The following is an 18,194-nucleotide window of genomic DNA, read 5'->3' as shown; positions in this document are numbered from 1 at the left end:
GTTTGTAAGAAAATTAAAGATTTGCTCTTCAGCTGTTCCAGGCTGGAGTTAGCAGACAGCTGGCAAATGGGAGCGATTGGAAATGATGGAATAGATCAAATTATTTAAAGGAGAAAAAGAGAAATTCTGCCTAGCCTGGCCCAGCACGTTGACAAAGCAGCTCCCGGTCCGAGGCATGGGCAGCCCTTTGTCTCTGTCACCGAGGTCATTAAACTCCCGGCTGCGGAGCGCGGGCCGGGCACGGCCGCTGTTTCGCTTCTGCAGCGGCCCCGGCCCCGGGACTCCAGCCCGGCCCCGGCCCCGGACCCCCTGCCCCGGGGACTCCGGCCCGGCCCCGGCCCCACCCCCAAACCCCCTGCCCCGCCTGTCCCGGCGCCTGCCGGCGGCGACACCAGAACCCCCGGGGTCATAAGTGACCCCGAGAGCCTGGGGGACACCGGGCACCCCGCGACGTGCGGGACAGGAGTCCTTCGGGGGAAGAGGGAACAGGAGCACCCGGCACTGCCGGGACCCCCGGGATCCCTGCGCCATCGCCCCCCGCCCCGCGGTGCCCGCCGAGGGTCCCCTTGGCATCCCGCCCCTCGCCCCGGGGGAGCGGGCGGGCGCCGGTGCGTGTCGGGCCGTGTGTCGGGGTGTCAGCGGTGTCAGTGTGTCGGGGTGTGTGTCGGGGTGTGTGTCGGGGTGTGTGTCGGGGGGTGTGAGTGTGTCGGTGTGTGCACGCTCCACTCCGGGGCTTTGCGCGAGCCGCGCATCAGCGGTAGGAGGGGACAGAGCCGCTCCTGGGGCGCACCGGCAGCCCCGGCTCCGCAGGTGCCGCCCGACCGGCACCGGCACCGCACGGCTCGGCCCGCAGCGGAACGGCCCGGCTCGGCTCGGCTCGGCACGGCGCGGGAGGGAGCGGCCGGAGCTGTGGCTGCCGCGGGACGGGCCGGCGCGGCCGCTCTAAGATGTGCCATGAGCCGCCCGGCCCCGGCGCCGCGCTCCGCCTGAGCCCCGGGCAGCAGCCGCCCGCGTCCCCGCTGCCCCTGGGGCCGTAGGGCCGCGCCGGCCCGCGCCCTCCCCAACGATGCCCCATCTCTGGCCGGCGCTTCGCCGCGTCCTCTGGGAATACTGGGCAGCGCTCCTGGTCGGCGGCTTCTGGGGACAGAGCTCGCACGGGATGCCGCATGTCATCCGGATCGGTAAGGGCCGGCGGCGGCGGGAGAACTTCGGGGCCGGGGCGGAGAAGGCGCTGCCCGCGGCCGCGGCGGGGGATGCGCTACCCGGGGCTGCGGGATGCGCTGTCCGGTGCCGGGGCGGAGGTTCCCCCGGCGGAGGATGCCCTGGCCGGGGCCGGGGCGGAGGTTCCCCCGGCGGAGGATGCCCTGGCCGGGGCAGGGGCGGAGGTTCCCCCGGCGGAGGATGCCCTGGCCGGGGCTGGGGCGGAGGTTCCCCCGGCGGAGGATGCCCTGGCCGGGGCCGGGGCGGAGGGTGCCGGCGGCGCGGCGAGGCAGGGGCTGTGTCCCGGAACGGAGCGGGCAGCGCTCTCGGTGCGAGCGGCCGCCCCGGGCGAGGTGCGATGGGGGTGCTGGGCACCTTGCGAACAGGAGAGGACAATGCTGTCCCTGTGGAAGTGGGGTGCTGGTTCCACAAGGGGAACGCTTTGCTCCCGGAAAGGACAGATGCTTTGCCTCCGGAGAGGGAAGGTGCTGAGCCCCCAAAGACGGGGCATGCCGGGCACCCAGAGAGGGGCGGCGTGGATTCCCTGGAGAAGGAGGATTTTTGCTCACGGAGATGGGGGATGCCGAGCCCCCGGAGAGGGGGGATGCTGAGCTTGTGACGAGCAGGGCTGCGGTAGCCGGTGCGAGGAGCTGTGTTGAGCCTGCGGCAATAGGGTGCTGTGCAGAGGTGCTTTGACCCAGGGCTGGATGTGCCCAGCACAAGGGACAGACAGCCCGGAGGGGCCCCGCGGCTCCGAGTGCCGCTGCCTGGGGGATGCCGGTGGGCTGGCTCCGCTGCAGCTGCTGCTGAGGACCAGGCGTGTTTCATTAAATTGCCGAGGTTCTGGGGAAAATTAATTTTTAATAATGTTACATAAAGTAATTGCACAGATAAAATCCTGGGAATTAGTCTGCGATCTTTCTTTTTCTAATTAAACGAGATACTTGTTTTAATCATGTCATGTAAAGAACGGCGCTGATTTCTGTTACATCCCATGCACTTTGCCACTGGTACACATTCCTAGGGATTTGCTGTCTGCCCACTAAAAATCACAAGGACGGGTTTACCTGCCTTTCCAGGGTTCAAATTTTAACTCAGAGCAACCAGTGAAAACGGAATAGATTTGTGAATAATTTCAACTGGAAAAGAAATGGTTCTTACTTATGCCAGTGCAACTGCACAGCAGCCATATGAAAGCCAGAAAGAGGAAAATGCTGGTCCTGAGGGACAGGTGCTTTTTGAAGCGAAACATTGTCACCTCCAGCACGGCTTGGAGTGGCTGCACGGCCCAGATCGTCTCATGGACAAGGGTCCGTGATTGATTCCTGCAGGGTGAGCATCTGGGCTCCCCCGGACTGGTGGGAATGGGGCGCTGCACGCAGATGTTATCCCGTGCACACTGTAGTGCCAGAAATACTGGGGGAAAAGGTTAATGGATCTGCCTCCGGGCCCTGGCGGCTGCTGAACTTTCACCAGAGCCAAGCTGCTTAGTATGCTCGGCCTCCGCCTGGAACAGCTGGAAATGTTTTGTGCCACACAAACCCACTCCCGGGAAGGCTCCGCTGCTGCTGACGGGGCTCTCTGGGCTCCGCCAGCCCCGCTGCAGGAGCGGGGAGGAGGCTGCTGCTGCCGCTGTGAGCCCCGCCGCCTGTCACCAGCCTGTCCCCACCAAGAGCACCGCACTGCTGTGACCGAGTTTCCCTCCCCGACAGGTCCCAGGGCTGAGGTCTCCTTTGGGACCGTGTGCGGGGGGGCTGTGGCAGCTGGGCTGCCGGGCTGGCAGCTCCTCCTGCTTTCGGCTTGGCAGCAGCGGGCCTGATTCTTGGTGGCCAGAGCCGGCTGCTGCCAGGCTGTCGCTCCGAGGAGGCGGGCGAGGGGCAGCTGCAGCTGTGGCAGATGCTGGCGGGGGAACGCGCCGAGGCCGCTGGGGCTGGCGGGTGCTGAGACTCCCGGGAACACTCTCCTGGCTCACGGGGGGATATTCAGGCTCAGAGTATCCCTGGGGGCTCCGTGGAGATGTTTAGTCTCGACTCTCAGTGCTTCAGTTGTCCTGAAAATGGATTTTCTAGGCTCGAAGCAATTGCACAAAAGGACAGAGGAGATTTCAATGCAGAGGCTGCTGCCAGCCCTCCACGAAAGCACTTGGGTCTGCTGCAGCTCTGCTGCCCTTCCCCGGGCAGGCAGGAAGGCAGGGATGGAGGGATGGAGAAAGGCAGGGATGGAGGGATGGAGAAAGGCAGGGATGGAGGGATGGATGCAGGCAGGGATGGAGGGATGGATGCAGGCGGGGATGGAGGGATGGAGAAAGGCAGGGATGGAGGGATGGATGCAGGCAGGGATGGAGGGATGGAGAAAGGCAGGGATGGAGGGATGGATGCAGGCAGGGATGGAGGGATGGAGGCAGGCGGGGATGGATGCAGGCAGGGATGGAGGGATGGATGCAGGCAGGGATGGAGGGATGGAGGCAGGCGGGGATGGAGGGATGGATGCAGGCAGGGATGGAGGGATGGAGGCAGGCAGGGATGAAGGATGGATGCAGGCAGGGATGGAGGGATGGAGGCAGGCAGGGATGAAGGATGGATGCAGGCAGGGATGGAGGGATGGAGGCAGGCAGGGATGGAGGGATGGATGCAGGCAGGGATGGAGGGATGGAGGCAGGCGGGGATGGAGGGATAGATGCAGGCAGGGATGGAGGGATGGATGAAGGCGGGGATGGAGGGATGGAGTCAGGCAGGGACAGAGGGATGGATGTAGGCAGGGATGGAGGGATGGATGCAGGCAGGGATGGAGGGATGGATGCAGGCAGGAGGGGAGGAAGCGTTGCCCGCTGCAGGGGCACAGCTGTGCCACTGCCAGCACTGCCGTGCCTTCCACAGGAACAATCTCACTTTACCTGCTGAGAAATCCCACAACAGCCAGCCCCTCGTTGAGCCACCTTCCTGATCAGTGAAATAAGAAACTTAAAAGATCAGGAAAAGGCTTTAATCGAGGCTGCAGGGAGATCTGTGTTTACCTTCTTTCTCTGCTAAAACTGGCATCATTTTGTGACCTCTTTTTCAGCCCACTGGAAAACTGCAGCTTCTTGCCCTGCATTAATTTGTGCAAAGCTGCCCTGGCTTTCAAGTAATTATTTAAATTATTGGGTTATGCCAAGAAGTGGAGAACACTTAGATAACTATTGGTTTAGCACTGAAAATCAAGCCAGAGAGAAAGCAGGTAACTTCTCAAAGATCTCTCTCTCTTTTTTTTTCTCCCCTGTGAAGCTGACTACTAAAATAAATACAAGGAGAGATATCTAAGAAAGGGAAGAAAAAGCCAAACGCGCTCTTTCCCTCGCCAGTAAAATATAAATATTTAATCTACACATCTAAACATAATCTATACATGCACCAGTACAAAGAGAAATCTGTGCCTCGTTACTGGATGGGGTTTTTAAAGCAGCAGTTTGTATCTGAAGCTTATTCAACAGCTGCTCGGTTATTACGCAATCTGTTAAATATTTGAAAACGCCGTATCAGAAAACACCACCCGGAGCCGCTCCAAGTGCTCAATTCGGCTCGAGTCGCTCTGGAACACAGACAGAGGAGGGTGGCGGTGTGAGGAGCTGCCCCGTGCTCATCCCAAATAACAAACCCTGCGCTGCTGGCAGCCCTGGCTGCGGCTGGGCTCCGGGAGATCGCACCTGGTACCCAGAGCTGCACGGAGCTCTGGATGCTCGCAGCACTGTCCCTGTAGCTGAAAGCATCCAGAGCGAGGTGCTGACGGTGCCGTGGAGAGCCCGCTTGTCCGACCTTTTCTCTTGGATTCCAAAGCCGTAGTAGCACCCTTCAAAGCGCCAGACGAGCGCTTGATGCCATTTTGTCGAGCTGATGGCACCATCCCTAACAAAGCAGGGCGGGATGAGCGGAATGGGTGGCGCAGGTGGAGCAGGACTGGCGGCGCCAGCAGACCCAGTGCAGCCGCCTGCTTTGCTGGAGCATCCTCAGGAATCACTCGGAGTGATTATTTTGATATTGAGACACACGTGGGGGTCAGGTGCCAATGGGTTGGGATCAGTAAATTGTAAAGGAATGACCCCCGGCCCTGGGAGGGCTGCAGGAGCTGGGTCTGGGGGTTTCTGAGTGGGTTTGCACTCAGGTGACAATGAACCACCCTGCCCTGCTGCCATCATCGCCCTTGGCCACCCCACTCCTGCCAGGAGTGCAGCTGATGTGGCACCTGTCCCCCTGGGTGGCACAGGGCACCCAGCCCGCCCTGCCCCTGGGTCACCCCAGCCCCAGCTGTGTGCTCACCTTGCCCCTCTGCAGGAGGACTGTGCTGGGCCAGGGAATGAGTTCATTTTCCTTGCTACATTTTAAAAGGATCACCTCTGTCTCTGGGTGCCCACTTTTGTGCCAGGTTTTTCACTATTGCTCTGTTCCCGCTGATATTTGTGGCAATAATCCCACCTCAAGCATGTCTGACAGTCCCAGTCCTGTGTCTCTGAAGTTGCTGTGAGCAGGATCAGTCTCCAGCAAAGCTTTTAAACAAACAACCCTGCATGAGGAATTTATCGGATTTTATTTCTTGTAGTGTCTTCCTAAGCTGTGTTTGCATAGAGAAGGGGTCAGGGCATCGATTGTTTGTATGATTTGCAAGTAGCACAGAAAATACAATCAAACCAGAGTCTGTGTGAGAAAAATATCATTGATTATTTTACACAAATACATAGAAAACAAATTCTGTAGATAATTATCCTGCTCTGTGTGATTGGCTTTTCTGAGGCTTATTATGCCTGTCAGGAATCTTATTTTGAAACCACCTTCCCACACTCTGCAAACAAAGTTGTGTGTTTTTAAAAATAAAGACAGAACCAGGCTTTTCCAGGCTGAAAAGGCAGCACCCAGGGGCCGGGAGCTGCACAGCCATGGGGGACGGGAATGCTGGAGTGGGAATCCTCAGAAAGGCAGCCCCAGGGGTTTTCTGCTCAGCCTCTGCCTGGTGACCAGAGTGGCCACTGTCCTTTGGGGAGGCTGGCAGGGGATGGCACCAGGGCATTTTTGAGTCACTGCTGTTGCCTTTGTAGCTTCTCCTGCATTCCCTTGGGCATTTCTGGGACCATGCACCCACTGCTGAAGCATTTGCTGGTTGATGAAGTTATTTCAGGTCATGAGACGCTTTGTGTGTCAGATAACACGTTCTGGTAATTTCAGCAGGAGAGGAGGGCGGCAGCGTAAATTGTTTGGTGGTAAATGAATTCTGAATACATTTGAATAACAATGTTAACTCTTTATCGCAAAATAGTCTAATTATTTGATCTTGGCATTCTCTCGAGGACTTCATACAGGAAATTAAGATCAAACCACATACCAGAAAAGAATAGACTCTCATTTATCATGAGGCAGGAGAGACACCAAAGCAGACAGCTCCTGCCAGGCTGCTGCCTCGGGGCACTTGGACAGCCCTGGGGCTGGAGGCAGCAGGGCTGGGCACAGCTTGAGGGGTGAAGGAGCCTGGGTGGGCCTGTTGGGCATGGAGAGAGGTGGATGCACATAACCTGACACCGGGACACCCTGGGACACTGGGACACACACTGGGACGCTGTGACACACAGTAGGACACACAGACACACCTCAGGACACACAGACACACACTAGGAAATTCTGGGACACTGTGACACACACTGGGACACACCGACACACCTCAGGACACACAGACATACACTGGGACACTGTGACGTACCTCAGGACACACTGACACACCTCAGAACACACAGACACTCCCTGGGACACACTGACACACACTGGGACACTGTAACCCACCTCAGGACACTGTGACACACACTGGGACACTGTGACACTCCCTGGAACACACTGACACACCTCAGGACACACTGACACACCTCAGGACACACTGACACACCCTGGGACACTGTGACACACCCTGGGACACACTGACACACGCTCCTGTGGCACGGCAGCTGCCTCTGGTGCTGCAGTGTCACGTCTGGTTTTATCACTGCAAATCCGCCTCTACGAACCAAATTTCTCCATCCCTGATGTTTTTATTAATGCAACCCAGCAGAGGCTGATGCCATGGAAAGGTTCCTGTACAGCCTGCACGGAGCGACACAGATTAAATCTGTCCATCCTGCCTCCGGCAAAGCCGCGTCCCTTTCCCCGGGAAACGAAGCGCTCCTGGGGCACGGAGCAGCAGCCCCGGGGAATCAGAGCTCCGAAAGGAGAGCCAGCCTAAAGGAGAGCCAGCCCAAAGGAGAGCCAGCCTAAAGGAGAGCCAGCCTAAAGGAGAGCCAGCTCCCCCGGCCGGGCCCCGCATCGGCAGAGGGCAGTGCCCTCCGCGCCCGCAGCTCCTCCCGCAGCCGCCGCACGGGGCTGGGGCTCCGCGATGCTGGAGCCTCTCACGGAGGAAGGAGACGGACACAGCGCAGTGTTCCCGGCCGGATTTCAGCCTCCTGATGCGGTGTCGTGTGCGGTTCCACCGCTCTGGCCGTGTCCTTGCCCCGCTCCTGGCTGCGGCTCTGGTGCGGGGCTGTGCGGGCGGCTGCTCCCCCTGGCAGCAAAGGCACAGAGCGAGCTGAAAGTGCCAGAACCGCGGGCGAGGGGGGATAGAGGCAAACGCTGAGGGCTGGAGAGGATAAGAGCTGCTCTAAGGGGGGAATAGATGTGGAACAGCAGAGCTGTGCCCCTTTGAGGATCCAGCCTGCTCTGCCCGGAGGGGATTGTCGCAGCACGGGCTGGTGCAGGGGGGATTCAAAGGGGATGGGAGTTCGTGCATTGAAGCAGTGATTCGTGTTATTAACAGTGAAAACAGGGATGATCTGCTGCTGTTTACCTCTTGTAATAAAGGCTAAAATAGATGCAGGTCCTTAGCACAAGTGAGAGCTCTTAAAGCAGGTGGAGGGCTCAGCTCATTGCTTTGTCTGTGCTCCTGCACCAGCTTTTCTTTGTGGTTGCATTTATTAACCCCTCCTGCCTCCTCTCACCCCCGGGGCACCCACTGCTTCACTGCTAGGGTGAAGCTCTCACCACGCCAGGATCTTTGTGTTTTAAATCCTCAGCGAGGCACTGAGCACCGGCACAAACACGGGTGCGACTGCTCCGTTATTTCTGGCAGGGAGGATCAGCAGGGAAAGCTGCAAAGGGCTGAGGAGAGCGTGGGGTACCCCTGCGTCAGAGGCAACCCCAGCGCTGCTCCCAGCTTCCCCCACACTGCTCAGCTCTGCAGCACTGGCAGGGAGAGAGAGAAGCAGGCAGCAGCCTTGGCCAGCACACAGGATCTGTGTTATTTAATACTCCAGTCCGGGGACCTCGTTAGAAATTGGCTTTTTTTGTTGTGACCCAGACAAGAAGCAGCACCCCTCTGTGTGGGGTCGGATTTAGAGAATAAAAATCAGAATTGGGAGCAGCTGGCACATTCTGTATCAGCTCACTGTGCCTGGGACATTCAGCACAGCAGTGTGACCTGGAAAGCAGCAGGAAGGACTGGGGTTCTAAAGGCACGGACTATGTGGGTGCGTTTGGAGGAGTTTTTAAGCAGACAGAGAAACCAGATAACACCAAAGCCTTAAAATTATGTAAGTGTTCAGATAAATTCTTGAATTTGGGCCTTGCACTTTACTGGAAACTGGGCACTGGGGATCCCCTCTAAGGGGTACCAGCTCCCCTGGGACAGGAGCACTCAGTGTCACACAGGCTTTTGAGACACATTCCAATTTCATCCTTGGCACCTGCAAGCAGCAGCTTCTGGAGCATCAGTGATGCCCCTGCAGCAGCAGGGTGGAAATGGTGGTTCCTACCTCCAGTGAGGACTGGGATGAGGCCACTGCCTCTGACAGAGGCCACTGGGCACTCGTTACCTGGAAATGGCACCTGAGGTGGCTACGGCGTGTCCTCTGTTCAGAGTGGGGACTTGGAGGTGAACAGACCAGATCTGTGCACTCACCAGCTCCCAGGAGAGTAGGAAGGTACGTCATTCCTAAAATAACAGAGCTGGGACTGCAGGATCCAAACTGGATTAGAGACGTGGAAGTGTACGGGGAGAGAAGCAGCGCCGCCGTGGGCGGCCTCCCCCCACTCTAATGAATAGACGGCTGTCAGCTCGCACTTTCCTCCCAGGATGAAACAGTAAATAAAATCTGGTATAACCCACAAATTTAGCTGAGTTACGGCTGTCTATTGAAGTGTCAGACTTGTTGGTTGGTTTTGCAGTGAATTCAAAGCACTCTGGGGGATGTCACCGCAGGGATTTTGAATTCCACCCCCTGTGGGACACCGTGGCTGCCTGGGCTCCTGGGCTGAGGGGGCTTTGTCCTGGCTGCAGCAGGAGTTTTGTGTTGGGAACAGGGTGGGGTTTGTTCTGAATGGAAAAAACAGCCACAGCACCTGCTCAGCAGAGGATACAAGGCACAGAATCCCAGAATGGTTTGGGTTGGAAGGGACATCAAAGCTCACCTCATTCCATCCCCCCTGCCATGGCAGGGACACCTTCCACTGTCCCAGGTTGCTCCAAGCCCTGTCCAACCTGGCCTTGGATATTTCCAGGGATCCAGGGGCTGGTGCACTCCCGGGGCTCTGTCGGATCACCCTGCCCACTGCTGGCGTGCAGGAACAGCCCCTCAGCCACGGGAGAGAGGTTCCCTTCCTCGAGAGCCTCGGGACAGACACCAGCCCTTTAGCCCTGCAGAACTCCAAAATGACATTCTTCTATTGGGTGTGCAGCAAAAGGTACATCATGATTAACCTTAAAAGCTTAGGCTTTTTCTTCACCTGTGCGAGACAGATTTATAATATTTTCCCTTTCTTTTTTTAACACCAGATTTTTAGTGCAGACAGTGATTTATTGAATAATCAATTTCCTTATCCACGTAACACATTCAGGTGATCCATCACCACCAGGTAATCAATCCAGCTCAGGATTTTAAGTACATATATGTATACTTGTATATATATATTTTTTCTTCCTGTGCTGTTGTCAGGCCAAGTAACGTCTCCCTTTCTTTGCTCCTTTCCCAGTGACTTTTGTTTATGGTGAGTAAAAGAAACCCCCGACGTTATATTACACCTTGTAAGTTTTACGGTACTTGAGAGGTTTATGTGCTATGAATGTAAAGGGCAATGCAATAACGCAAAGGGCAGTGAGACATTTTTAAGCACAGAAGGATATACACGGAGCAGAGGAGATAAATCTGGGCTCATAATCGTCCCACTGTGTCTCTCCTATTTATGAGAGGAAAAGACATTGGCTGCAAATCATGCTGCGGGTCACTCGTGCCCTGGTCTCTGCTTTAACTGCTCTTAATCTGCTTGGGGATCTCTGTTCTGGTTTGGAGCAGTGTCCACACCCTGCAGAGGGGGCTCAGCCCAGCTGGGATGTGATTCCCCATCCCTGGGGTGGTTCATTGTGCACCTCAGGGACTGGGGTCTGTGGAATTTGATGTGAGTTGGGAAAGGGCTGAGCTAAGTGGGAGGAAGTAAGAGGAGTCACAGTTGCCAAGTCTGGAGCTCATGGGTGTTTTATCTGGGAAACAGGAGCCTGGGTTCAGCCTCCCACAGCACTGCTGGAGTTTGGGCTGGGCAGGAAACTGTTCTGAGAATAGTTCTGGGAACTTCAGCAAACACTGTTCTTCTGAGGAGAGGAACTTCTCAGGGGCATTCAGATTTTTGAGACAATCAAGCCATGAATCCCTCTTAAATGTGAATATTCAGAATTCAGCATTTGCAATTAGCAGTAGAAATGGAGACATAATGCCATTACTTTCAGAGGTCAAGAAAAATTGTATACAAAGGTCACTGTTCCATGTGCTTCATTCAAAATCCAATTTGTTTTGTGGGCTTACGATGGCAGAAACGCTGATGATTTTGCTATTGCCACATGTTAGGTACTTTCTGTGCAGGAAAAGATTTTTGCCTTAATTACTTTCAGTTTTAACTGTCTGGCACAGACAGATTTTCCTGATTTGAACCATCTCATCAAAAGTTGAGAACTTAACATAGACTGAAAACCTGGAGATGTGGCAGAGCCCCACGGAGTTCCCAGGAGCTGCTGGCCATGTCCTGCTTCCCACTGTGACAGCAGCTCTCCAGAATGTCCCTGGGATGCGAGAAGAGAAGGAGCTGCAGGAGAATCCTCTGGATCCACGTCCCTCCCATCCAAACAGCTCTGCAGAGCCCAGCACCTCCTGCAGCTCCAGGCACCATTTGTTTCAGCAGCAATGCCATTACCGTTTTAAGCTGAACCAGGGACCTGTAAAAAGGAGGTTCTTGGTTTAAATCTCTGATCTATAAAATCTTAAGGACCTGCTCTTCCTTTACAGGGAAAGAAAACCATTTTCTTCCTCATTTTATGCACTTTTCTTGCGAATTTTTATTTCTGCAAAAGCAGTTTTTCTCATCTTTCTTAGATGAAATTCAAAGCAAGACCCTGGATGTTTTGCTTCAGGGTGGTGTCTCAGCTTGCTTCATAATATCTGAATGGAGACAGGACCTGTCGTTTTCTTTCCCATTCATTTACATCATGGTGAAAGAGTTTTCTAGAACAGGTGTTTCAAGATCTTAGATGAAGCCAATAATATTTTTTAAAATGTAGGGCTTGTCCCTGCACAGTTTATCAAATTCCCTTTAGGTTAAAGTTACAAATGAAGTGTTGAATATAAGAAATGCTCAATTCTTCCAGAAGCTACCTTCTACCTTGTGGTATATTCCAATAGCCAGAAGTGACTTGGGATGTGTGCCCATAAAGGATCTGTAAAAAAAAAAAATAGCTAGAGCCACCTTTACTTAATTTTCTTAGACATTCATGCAGCAGTTTCTATTTGAGTGGTTTTCTTTCCTGCAGTGTAATTTCATCTTTGAAATGTGGCAGTTTCAGTTGCTGGGTCCTTTTCCTCCAGCTGAAGGGAGAGCAATGGCACAGGCACCCCGAATCCAGCCTGAGCTGCAGATCCCCCTCTTTCCACTTTGGATTTGAATTTATTCTGGAATTCTTTGGAGGCGATTCTCACTTAATTGACTGTCACTCCCTTTCCTTCTCTCTCTTACTGCAGGGATCACACACACACACTTGGTGTGAAGAAATAATTCATCCTCCAGGATGAGCCACAATCAAAGCCCTGATCCCTCCCCAGGACTGAGCCAGGTGTGACCCGCCCTGGGCTCCTGCCCAAACACCAGCCCTGGCCCCTGGCACAGCTTCTCCCTCCCTCTCAGATGCTGAATTTCACTCCTCATCCTCAGATCTCAAAAGTGGAGGGAAGGGATGAACACATCCTGAACAAGCTGTACTTCCTGGTATTTTAAGAAAATGCTGAATTTTAAGAAAATTCTGAGTCTCCTCAGCAGCTGGATGGGATTTTCTCCACCAGTGCTTGAGAACAGAACCCTCAGAAGGTTTCTAAAGATCCTGTGAGGTGCCACCAGCCTGGGTGACAGCACTGGTGACACTCTGAGCACCCACACTGACCTCACCACCACATGGATTAAATGGAAGTTTCCCCTCAGCCTGGTGGCCATGGATATTTAGTGCTGGCCCAGGCACGTGGCCTCTATATTCTGTGTTATTAAGGTCATTCTATGTGGTTACACGACTCTCTGTGCTTTGTGAGTGTTTGTGGGGAAACCAATTTCCATATGAATTATGGAAGTTGATACCAACAGGGCTGTAATTCGTAAATTGTTCTGACAGCAACATTTTGTAACAGAACACAGAGAAACCAGGGTAATAAAACTTGCCATTAAGGGAGTGGACTTGTGAGTCCTAGAAAGAAATCTTGTCCAAGGATTATTTATGATCATTGCACACCAAAATGTGTTTTTGCATTTTTATTGCTGGCAAATTACTTGTAAACCCACCAGGGAGCTAATGATTTTTCCTCCGAGGCCATGCAACTTCGTTTTGGTTTATATATATCCATTTCTGAGACCAGTTAAGCTGTCACTTTTGATTTATATTAACAATAATTATTTCAAAATAGCCCGAGTGTTCAAGGGTTAACTGTCCCTTGACTCCAGCTGACAAAATCTCCAGGACAGTGATTCCAAAGGGCAGGTTTTCCCTCGATCGCTGTTACGGTGCTAACTGCCTCTAATGGGGAGCACAGGTTATTTATGTTCTTCTGCAGCTCCTCATTAATTTTTCAGAGCGCTCGCTTGACGAGTTCCGACTTCTGGGTCCCTTCATTAGTGTCACCCGTGCAACGGAGGGGAGCAGTGCAGGTGACACTGCAGGAGCAGCATCGCAGCTCAGGCTGCTTTGCCAGCTCTGGACAAGAAGGTGGGAGCAGGGCAAGATTTTAAAGAGGTTTTAGTGTCCCCAGCAGGGCTGGCTGGGGCAGGGGCTCAGTGGCCCATGCCTGCCTGGTGGCTCCCATCACCCAGGGCTGCTTGCCCGTGCTCTAAGCCTGTGACACCCTCCAGGGCAGTGCAGCTGTCACAGTCCCTGGAGCTTTTGGCTTTTCCAGTGTTTTATAAATGCCAATCCAATTTTCCAATTGAAATATGATTTGGTTTATTAAAAATAAAATTATAGAATTTCTGTAAAACCAACAAGTGGAGTTACGATGACCTGGGATCATCAGAGGGTGAATGGAAAGCAGCCTCTGTCACACTGCAATCCCCCAGAGTTCACAAATTGGCCCCGTTTAGGGTCCTGGTTTTATACAGTTTATTTTGCCCCTGGCATAAGGTTTCCACACAGTTCTTTGTTTTCTTAGAATAGTTATTGGAATAGGATTTCTGAATGAGGTTTCCTATGGGAGGGAGAAGTGTTGATTTCTTTCTCCGGTGGGTGAATGGAAGCCGAAATTTTGAATGGACAGAGTTCTCCTCCGGTGATCAGCGAGATGGTGAAGCTCTGATGACTCTGCTGCCTTTGGGAGGAGAACTGATTGCTTATCCTAATGTGTCCTCCTTTCTGATGCCCATGACAGTGCCTCTGGTTCCCAGCATTTCATTGTGTCCTCCTAAAAGGTGGTTTCTGGGTGGTGCCTGCCTCAGAATTAGTAAATTCCGTGAATTCCGTAAATTCCATAAATTCCGTAAATTCCATAAATTCTGTAAATTCCGTGACTGGCTGGAACTAAGGTTACATAACACATATTCCACATAACATATTTACAGTTTGTATTTATGATTTAACATACTGTAATCCATAAGAACACGAATTAACCCACTATATTTATCACATCCAGCATCACTGGGGGGTCCCTGTGCCCAGAGCCTCCGGCGCAGCCCTGGCTGCTCCTGCTCCCACCCTGTCAGCCAGGCTGGGCTCAGCTGTGCCCCCCGTTATGTCCCGTCCCCCAAATGCCACCGGGGCCTCTGGGCCACTTTACAGGACAGCAGCTTTTTCCTGCTGGCTCCTGGGGATGCTCCAGTCATTCCCAGCAGGAACACCCCGGCTGCAGGGAGCAGCAGGGAGCCCAAGATCAGCCTTTCACCTTTCACCTTTCACCTTTCAGCTTTACCAAGGTGAAGGGAGCACTCAATGATTCCTTGCTGTGGCTGCCAGGGTGACCACACCTCTTTTTTTTGTGATGTGCAACCTTGGACAAATTTTCCTGCAGCAACAGAAGCCAGAGCTGCCTCCAGGGACCACTCAGTGGTGCCCACCCACTGCTGCCAGTCCAGCTGGCATTCCCTGGGCACAGGTAGCAAATGGATGGAGATGTTTGTTAGGTTTTGTAGGTCATGGGACATTTGTATATTCATTACTGAAGTCGGTAATGACTAATTGCATTTTTGATCGTAACGGAGCATTTTGTTAGAGCCACGTTTCCTTTATGGAATTTCAAAGCCCTTATTTTTAGAGGAATATTTTTTTGTCTGTTGTTGGCTCCTGTTCTGTTCTATTACAGACTCCCTGCATGGCTTTGAACAAATGACTTTGCTCTTCTGTGCCTTAATTCTGTACTTTTAAAATAGGGCTGAGCACACTGGCAGCTTCTCTGGGCTGTGGGAATGGGAAGGTTTAAAGCCTGCAGATGTCAGTAGCCGAGCTTGCCACACCCAGCAGGGTCTTTGAGGCAGAACAAACAGATATGAGCAGGCACAGCCCTATTACCAGTGAAATAGTGAGACTATAACCCGGGACTCTGACTGGAGCAATTCTGGGGAAAAAAAATTAAAAGTGTATCCTAAATACACTTAACTGCTTATTTAATGTAGATTTTAAAAGTTATTTATTGAAATTTAGCAACTGTTTACTCAATCTGGGTCTGGAAAGCCTTTAAAACATACTCTTAATAATCCCTTCGTATTTAACTAACGTACAATAGCGTGTGCTATTACATGGCAATTACATCCTATTTGAGACACTTAATTAAAAGGGAGGCTGTAATAAGCTCCCAATTGTTTGGCTCCTCAGCCAGACCCACACAATGGAGGATTCTGCCTGGAGTGGGTGCCAAGCATGTCCTGGAATGACACAGTGGCAGCTTGGAGATGGGTCTGTGTGGGGCTGGGTGTGTGTGGGGCTGGTCCATTTGGGGCTGGGTCTATCTGGGGCTGGTCCATTTGGGATGGGTCTGTGTGGAGCTGGTTCTGTGTGGAACTGGGTCCATTTGGGGCTGGTCCATTTGGGGCTGGTCCATTTGGGATGGGTCTATGTGGGGCTGGTTCTTTGTAGGGATGGGTCCATTTGGGGCTGGTCCATGTGGAGCTGGGTCCATGTGGGACTGGTTTCATGTGAGGCTGATCCATTTTGGGCTGGTCCATTTGGGGCTGGGTCCATTTGGAGCTGGGTTTTTGTGAGGCTAATCCTTTTGGGGCTGGGTCTATGTGGGACTGGTCTATTTGGGGCTGGTCCATTTGGGGATGGGGCTGTGTGGGTCTGGGTCTGTGTGGGGCTGGTTCTGTGTGGAACTGGGTCCATTTGGGGCTAGTCCATTTGGGGCTGGTCCATTTGGGCTGGGTCCATGTGGGGCTGGGTCCATATGGGACTGGTTTCATGTGAGGCTGATCCATTTTGGGCTGATCCATTTGGGGTTGATCCATTTGGAGCTGGTCCATTTGGAGCTGGTCCATTTGGAGCTGGTCCATTTGGGGCTGGTCCATTTGGGGCTGGGTCCGTGTGGGGTTTGTACATTTGGGGCTGGTACATTTGGAGCTGGGTTTTTGTGAGGCTGGTCCATTTGGGGCTGGATCCATGTGGGTCCATTTGGGGCTGGACCAGCAGAGTCCTGACCCCACAGGGCTCTCAGGCCTTGGGAATCCCTCCCACTCCATGTGGGATATCTCCAACCTCAGAAAACTCTGGGAGAGAGGCTGGACCGTGGATATTTTTTGTTCCTGGATTCCAGAACTCTCCAGGACTGGAATGGCAGAGGTCAAGGGTGCTCCTTAGAAGCAGCTGCTGTCACAGCAGCTCTCATCACTGCCATGGCAATCAGCACCAGGCCCTGCCCTGCAGGAGCCACCTCCACCTGTGGCCACAAGTTCTGATGTGGAAGAGCAGCCTTGGAAGGGGCACCAAGGCCAAAATGCCACGTGATGTTCATGGGAACCTTGGGAACCCTGCTCTGCAGCCTCCCTGCCTGGGTGCCTGAGCAGCCCATGGTGTGCCCTGCTCTGCCCTGGCCTCTCCCAGAACTGGCATCATGAATCTGGCACCCAGTGCCATACTGGTATGGTTATCCTGCCCCGTGCCTTTCCCACAACCTGGAATCACGAATCTGGCACCCAGTGCCATGCTGGTGTGATTATCTTGTCCCGTGCCTTTCCCACAGTTGGAACCATGAATCTGGCACTCAGTGCCACACTGGTGTGGTTATCCTGCCCCGTGCCAGGCTCTGTGGAAGAGCTCTCAGACATCTGTCTGCAGCCAGCTGCTTGCCATCCCACCAAGTGACTGCTCTGCCTCTCTCAAATAAAAAGTAATAATCCAAGTCCCCTTCAGTTCAAGCCTGTTTGAAACCAGAAGTGACAACAGCTTCGTGCTCGCTCCGTGGCAGGATATGAAGTTAATTTTTGTAAGAGATTCTTTTGCTTTTAATTTATCAGCCCAAGATTCAAAACTGAGGAACACAGGGACCCCATGAGGTGTGCCTGAACCTTTCTGGAGTGGAGCTTGTTTATTCAAGTGCTTAAATACAGCTCTTAATTGTGTGGCTGGTCCTACAGTGCAGTGCAAGGAAGGCAGGATAAGAGATCCTTCTGCTCCCTTGGTCACTGTCCAGACCCTACAGTGGTGCCTGTGTTCCTCAGGGACAGCAAACCCCAGAGCAAACCAAACTTCTCCTACAGAGAACTGATAAAACAAGAGCAGAGGGATCTGTGTGCAGCAGCTCCTTGGGTTTTGCAGGGGATTTCGAGGCCAGCCTGGGTTTATGAGCTGCCCATGAACCCAGTGCACATAAAAATCCCGTTCTCCCCACTCAGCTGTGCAGTGGTATTTTTTTTGCAGTCCAAATCTAATAAAAGGATTGACAGAGGTTTTGGCAGGGAATGGTCCCAGTCCTGGGAGAGGTGACTGGTGCAGGCACACATCAGAAATCCAGGACAGCAGCCCTTCCCTCCCAGGCATGGGCCAGACGAGGCTGCTCCCTGCCATTGTGGTTAGGAAAGGAAGGATGCCTCAAAGTGAAGGGGAAACAGAAACCTCCAGGTGTTTTCTGTTGTTCCAAGTGCTTTAAGATGATGTTTAGATTTCATGTACGGGTAATTACGTGCACTTGGGTGGTGTTTAACGGCAGCCACTGACGGATGCTCTATCATCCTACAGAGAGAGAACACGTTTGTTTTCCGAGGCTAACTGCACACAATCTGTTATTGTGTGATGTTGAATACTTTGTAGGGTTGGTGCCTTTCAGTGTTGAGCATGAAAGCCAGGCCTCCCCGACAATAACCCCCATTAATCAGGCTCCCCCAGCCCATCAGCCTCGGAGACCAAAACGTCTCCTTTGTACGCCAGAGCTTGCCAGGATTCCACAGTGAAAAACCTCCCACCGATCTCCTGCTCTTTCATTTTTGACTCTTTTTGGTTTAAACGGGAAAATAGCCTCC

At 53.3% G+C, this 18,194-nt stretch overlaps 1 protein-coding gene across 2 annotated transcripts in view; it reads left to right on the top strand.

The window, feature by feature from the left end:
• Positions 1-734: 734 nt before the first annotated feature.
• Positions 735-18,194, top strand: part of GRIK3 (glutamate ionotropic receptor kainate type subunit 3) — a 117,506-nt gene continuing 100,046 nt past the window's right edge. The window contains exon 1 of one of the 2 annotated variants that reach the window (XM_063419089.1): positions 735-1,181. In XM_063419089.1, coding sequence (XP_063275159.1) covers positions 1,067-1,181 — 115 coding nt within the window. In that variant the 5' untranslated portion in view covers positions 735-1,066. The remainder of the gene's footprint in view (positions 1,182-18,194) is intronic. The other variant, XM_063419091.1, reaches the window with a different exon arrangement.

This window comes from Prinia subflava, chromosome 24 (genome assembly GCF_021018805.1).
Source record: "Prinia subflava isolate CZ2003 ecotype Zambia chromosome 24, Cam_Psub_1.2, whole genome shotgun sequence".
NCBI classification, from domain to species: Eukaryota; Metazoa; Chordata; class Aves; order Passeriformes; family Cisticolidae; genus Prinia; species Prinia subflava.
This window is presented reverse-complemented; position numbering and strand designations above follow the sequence as displayed.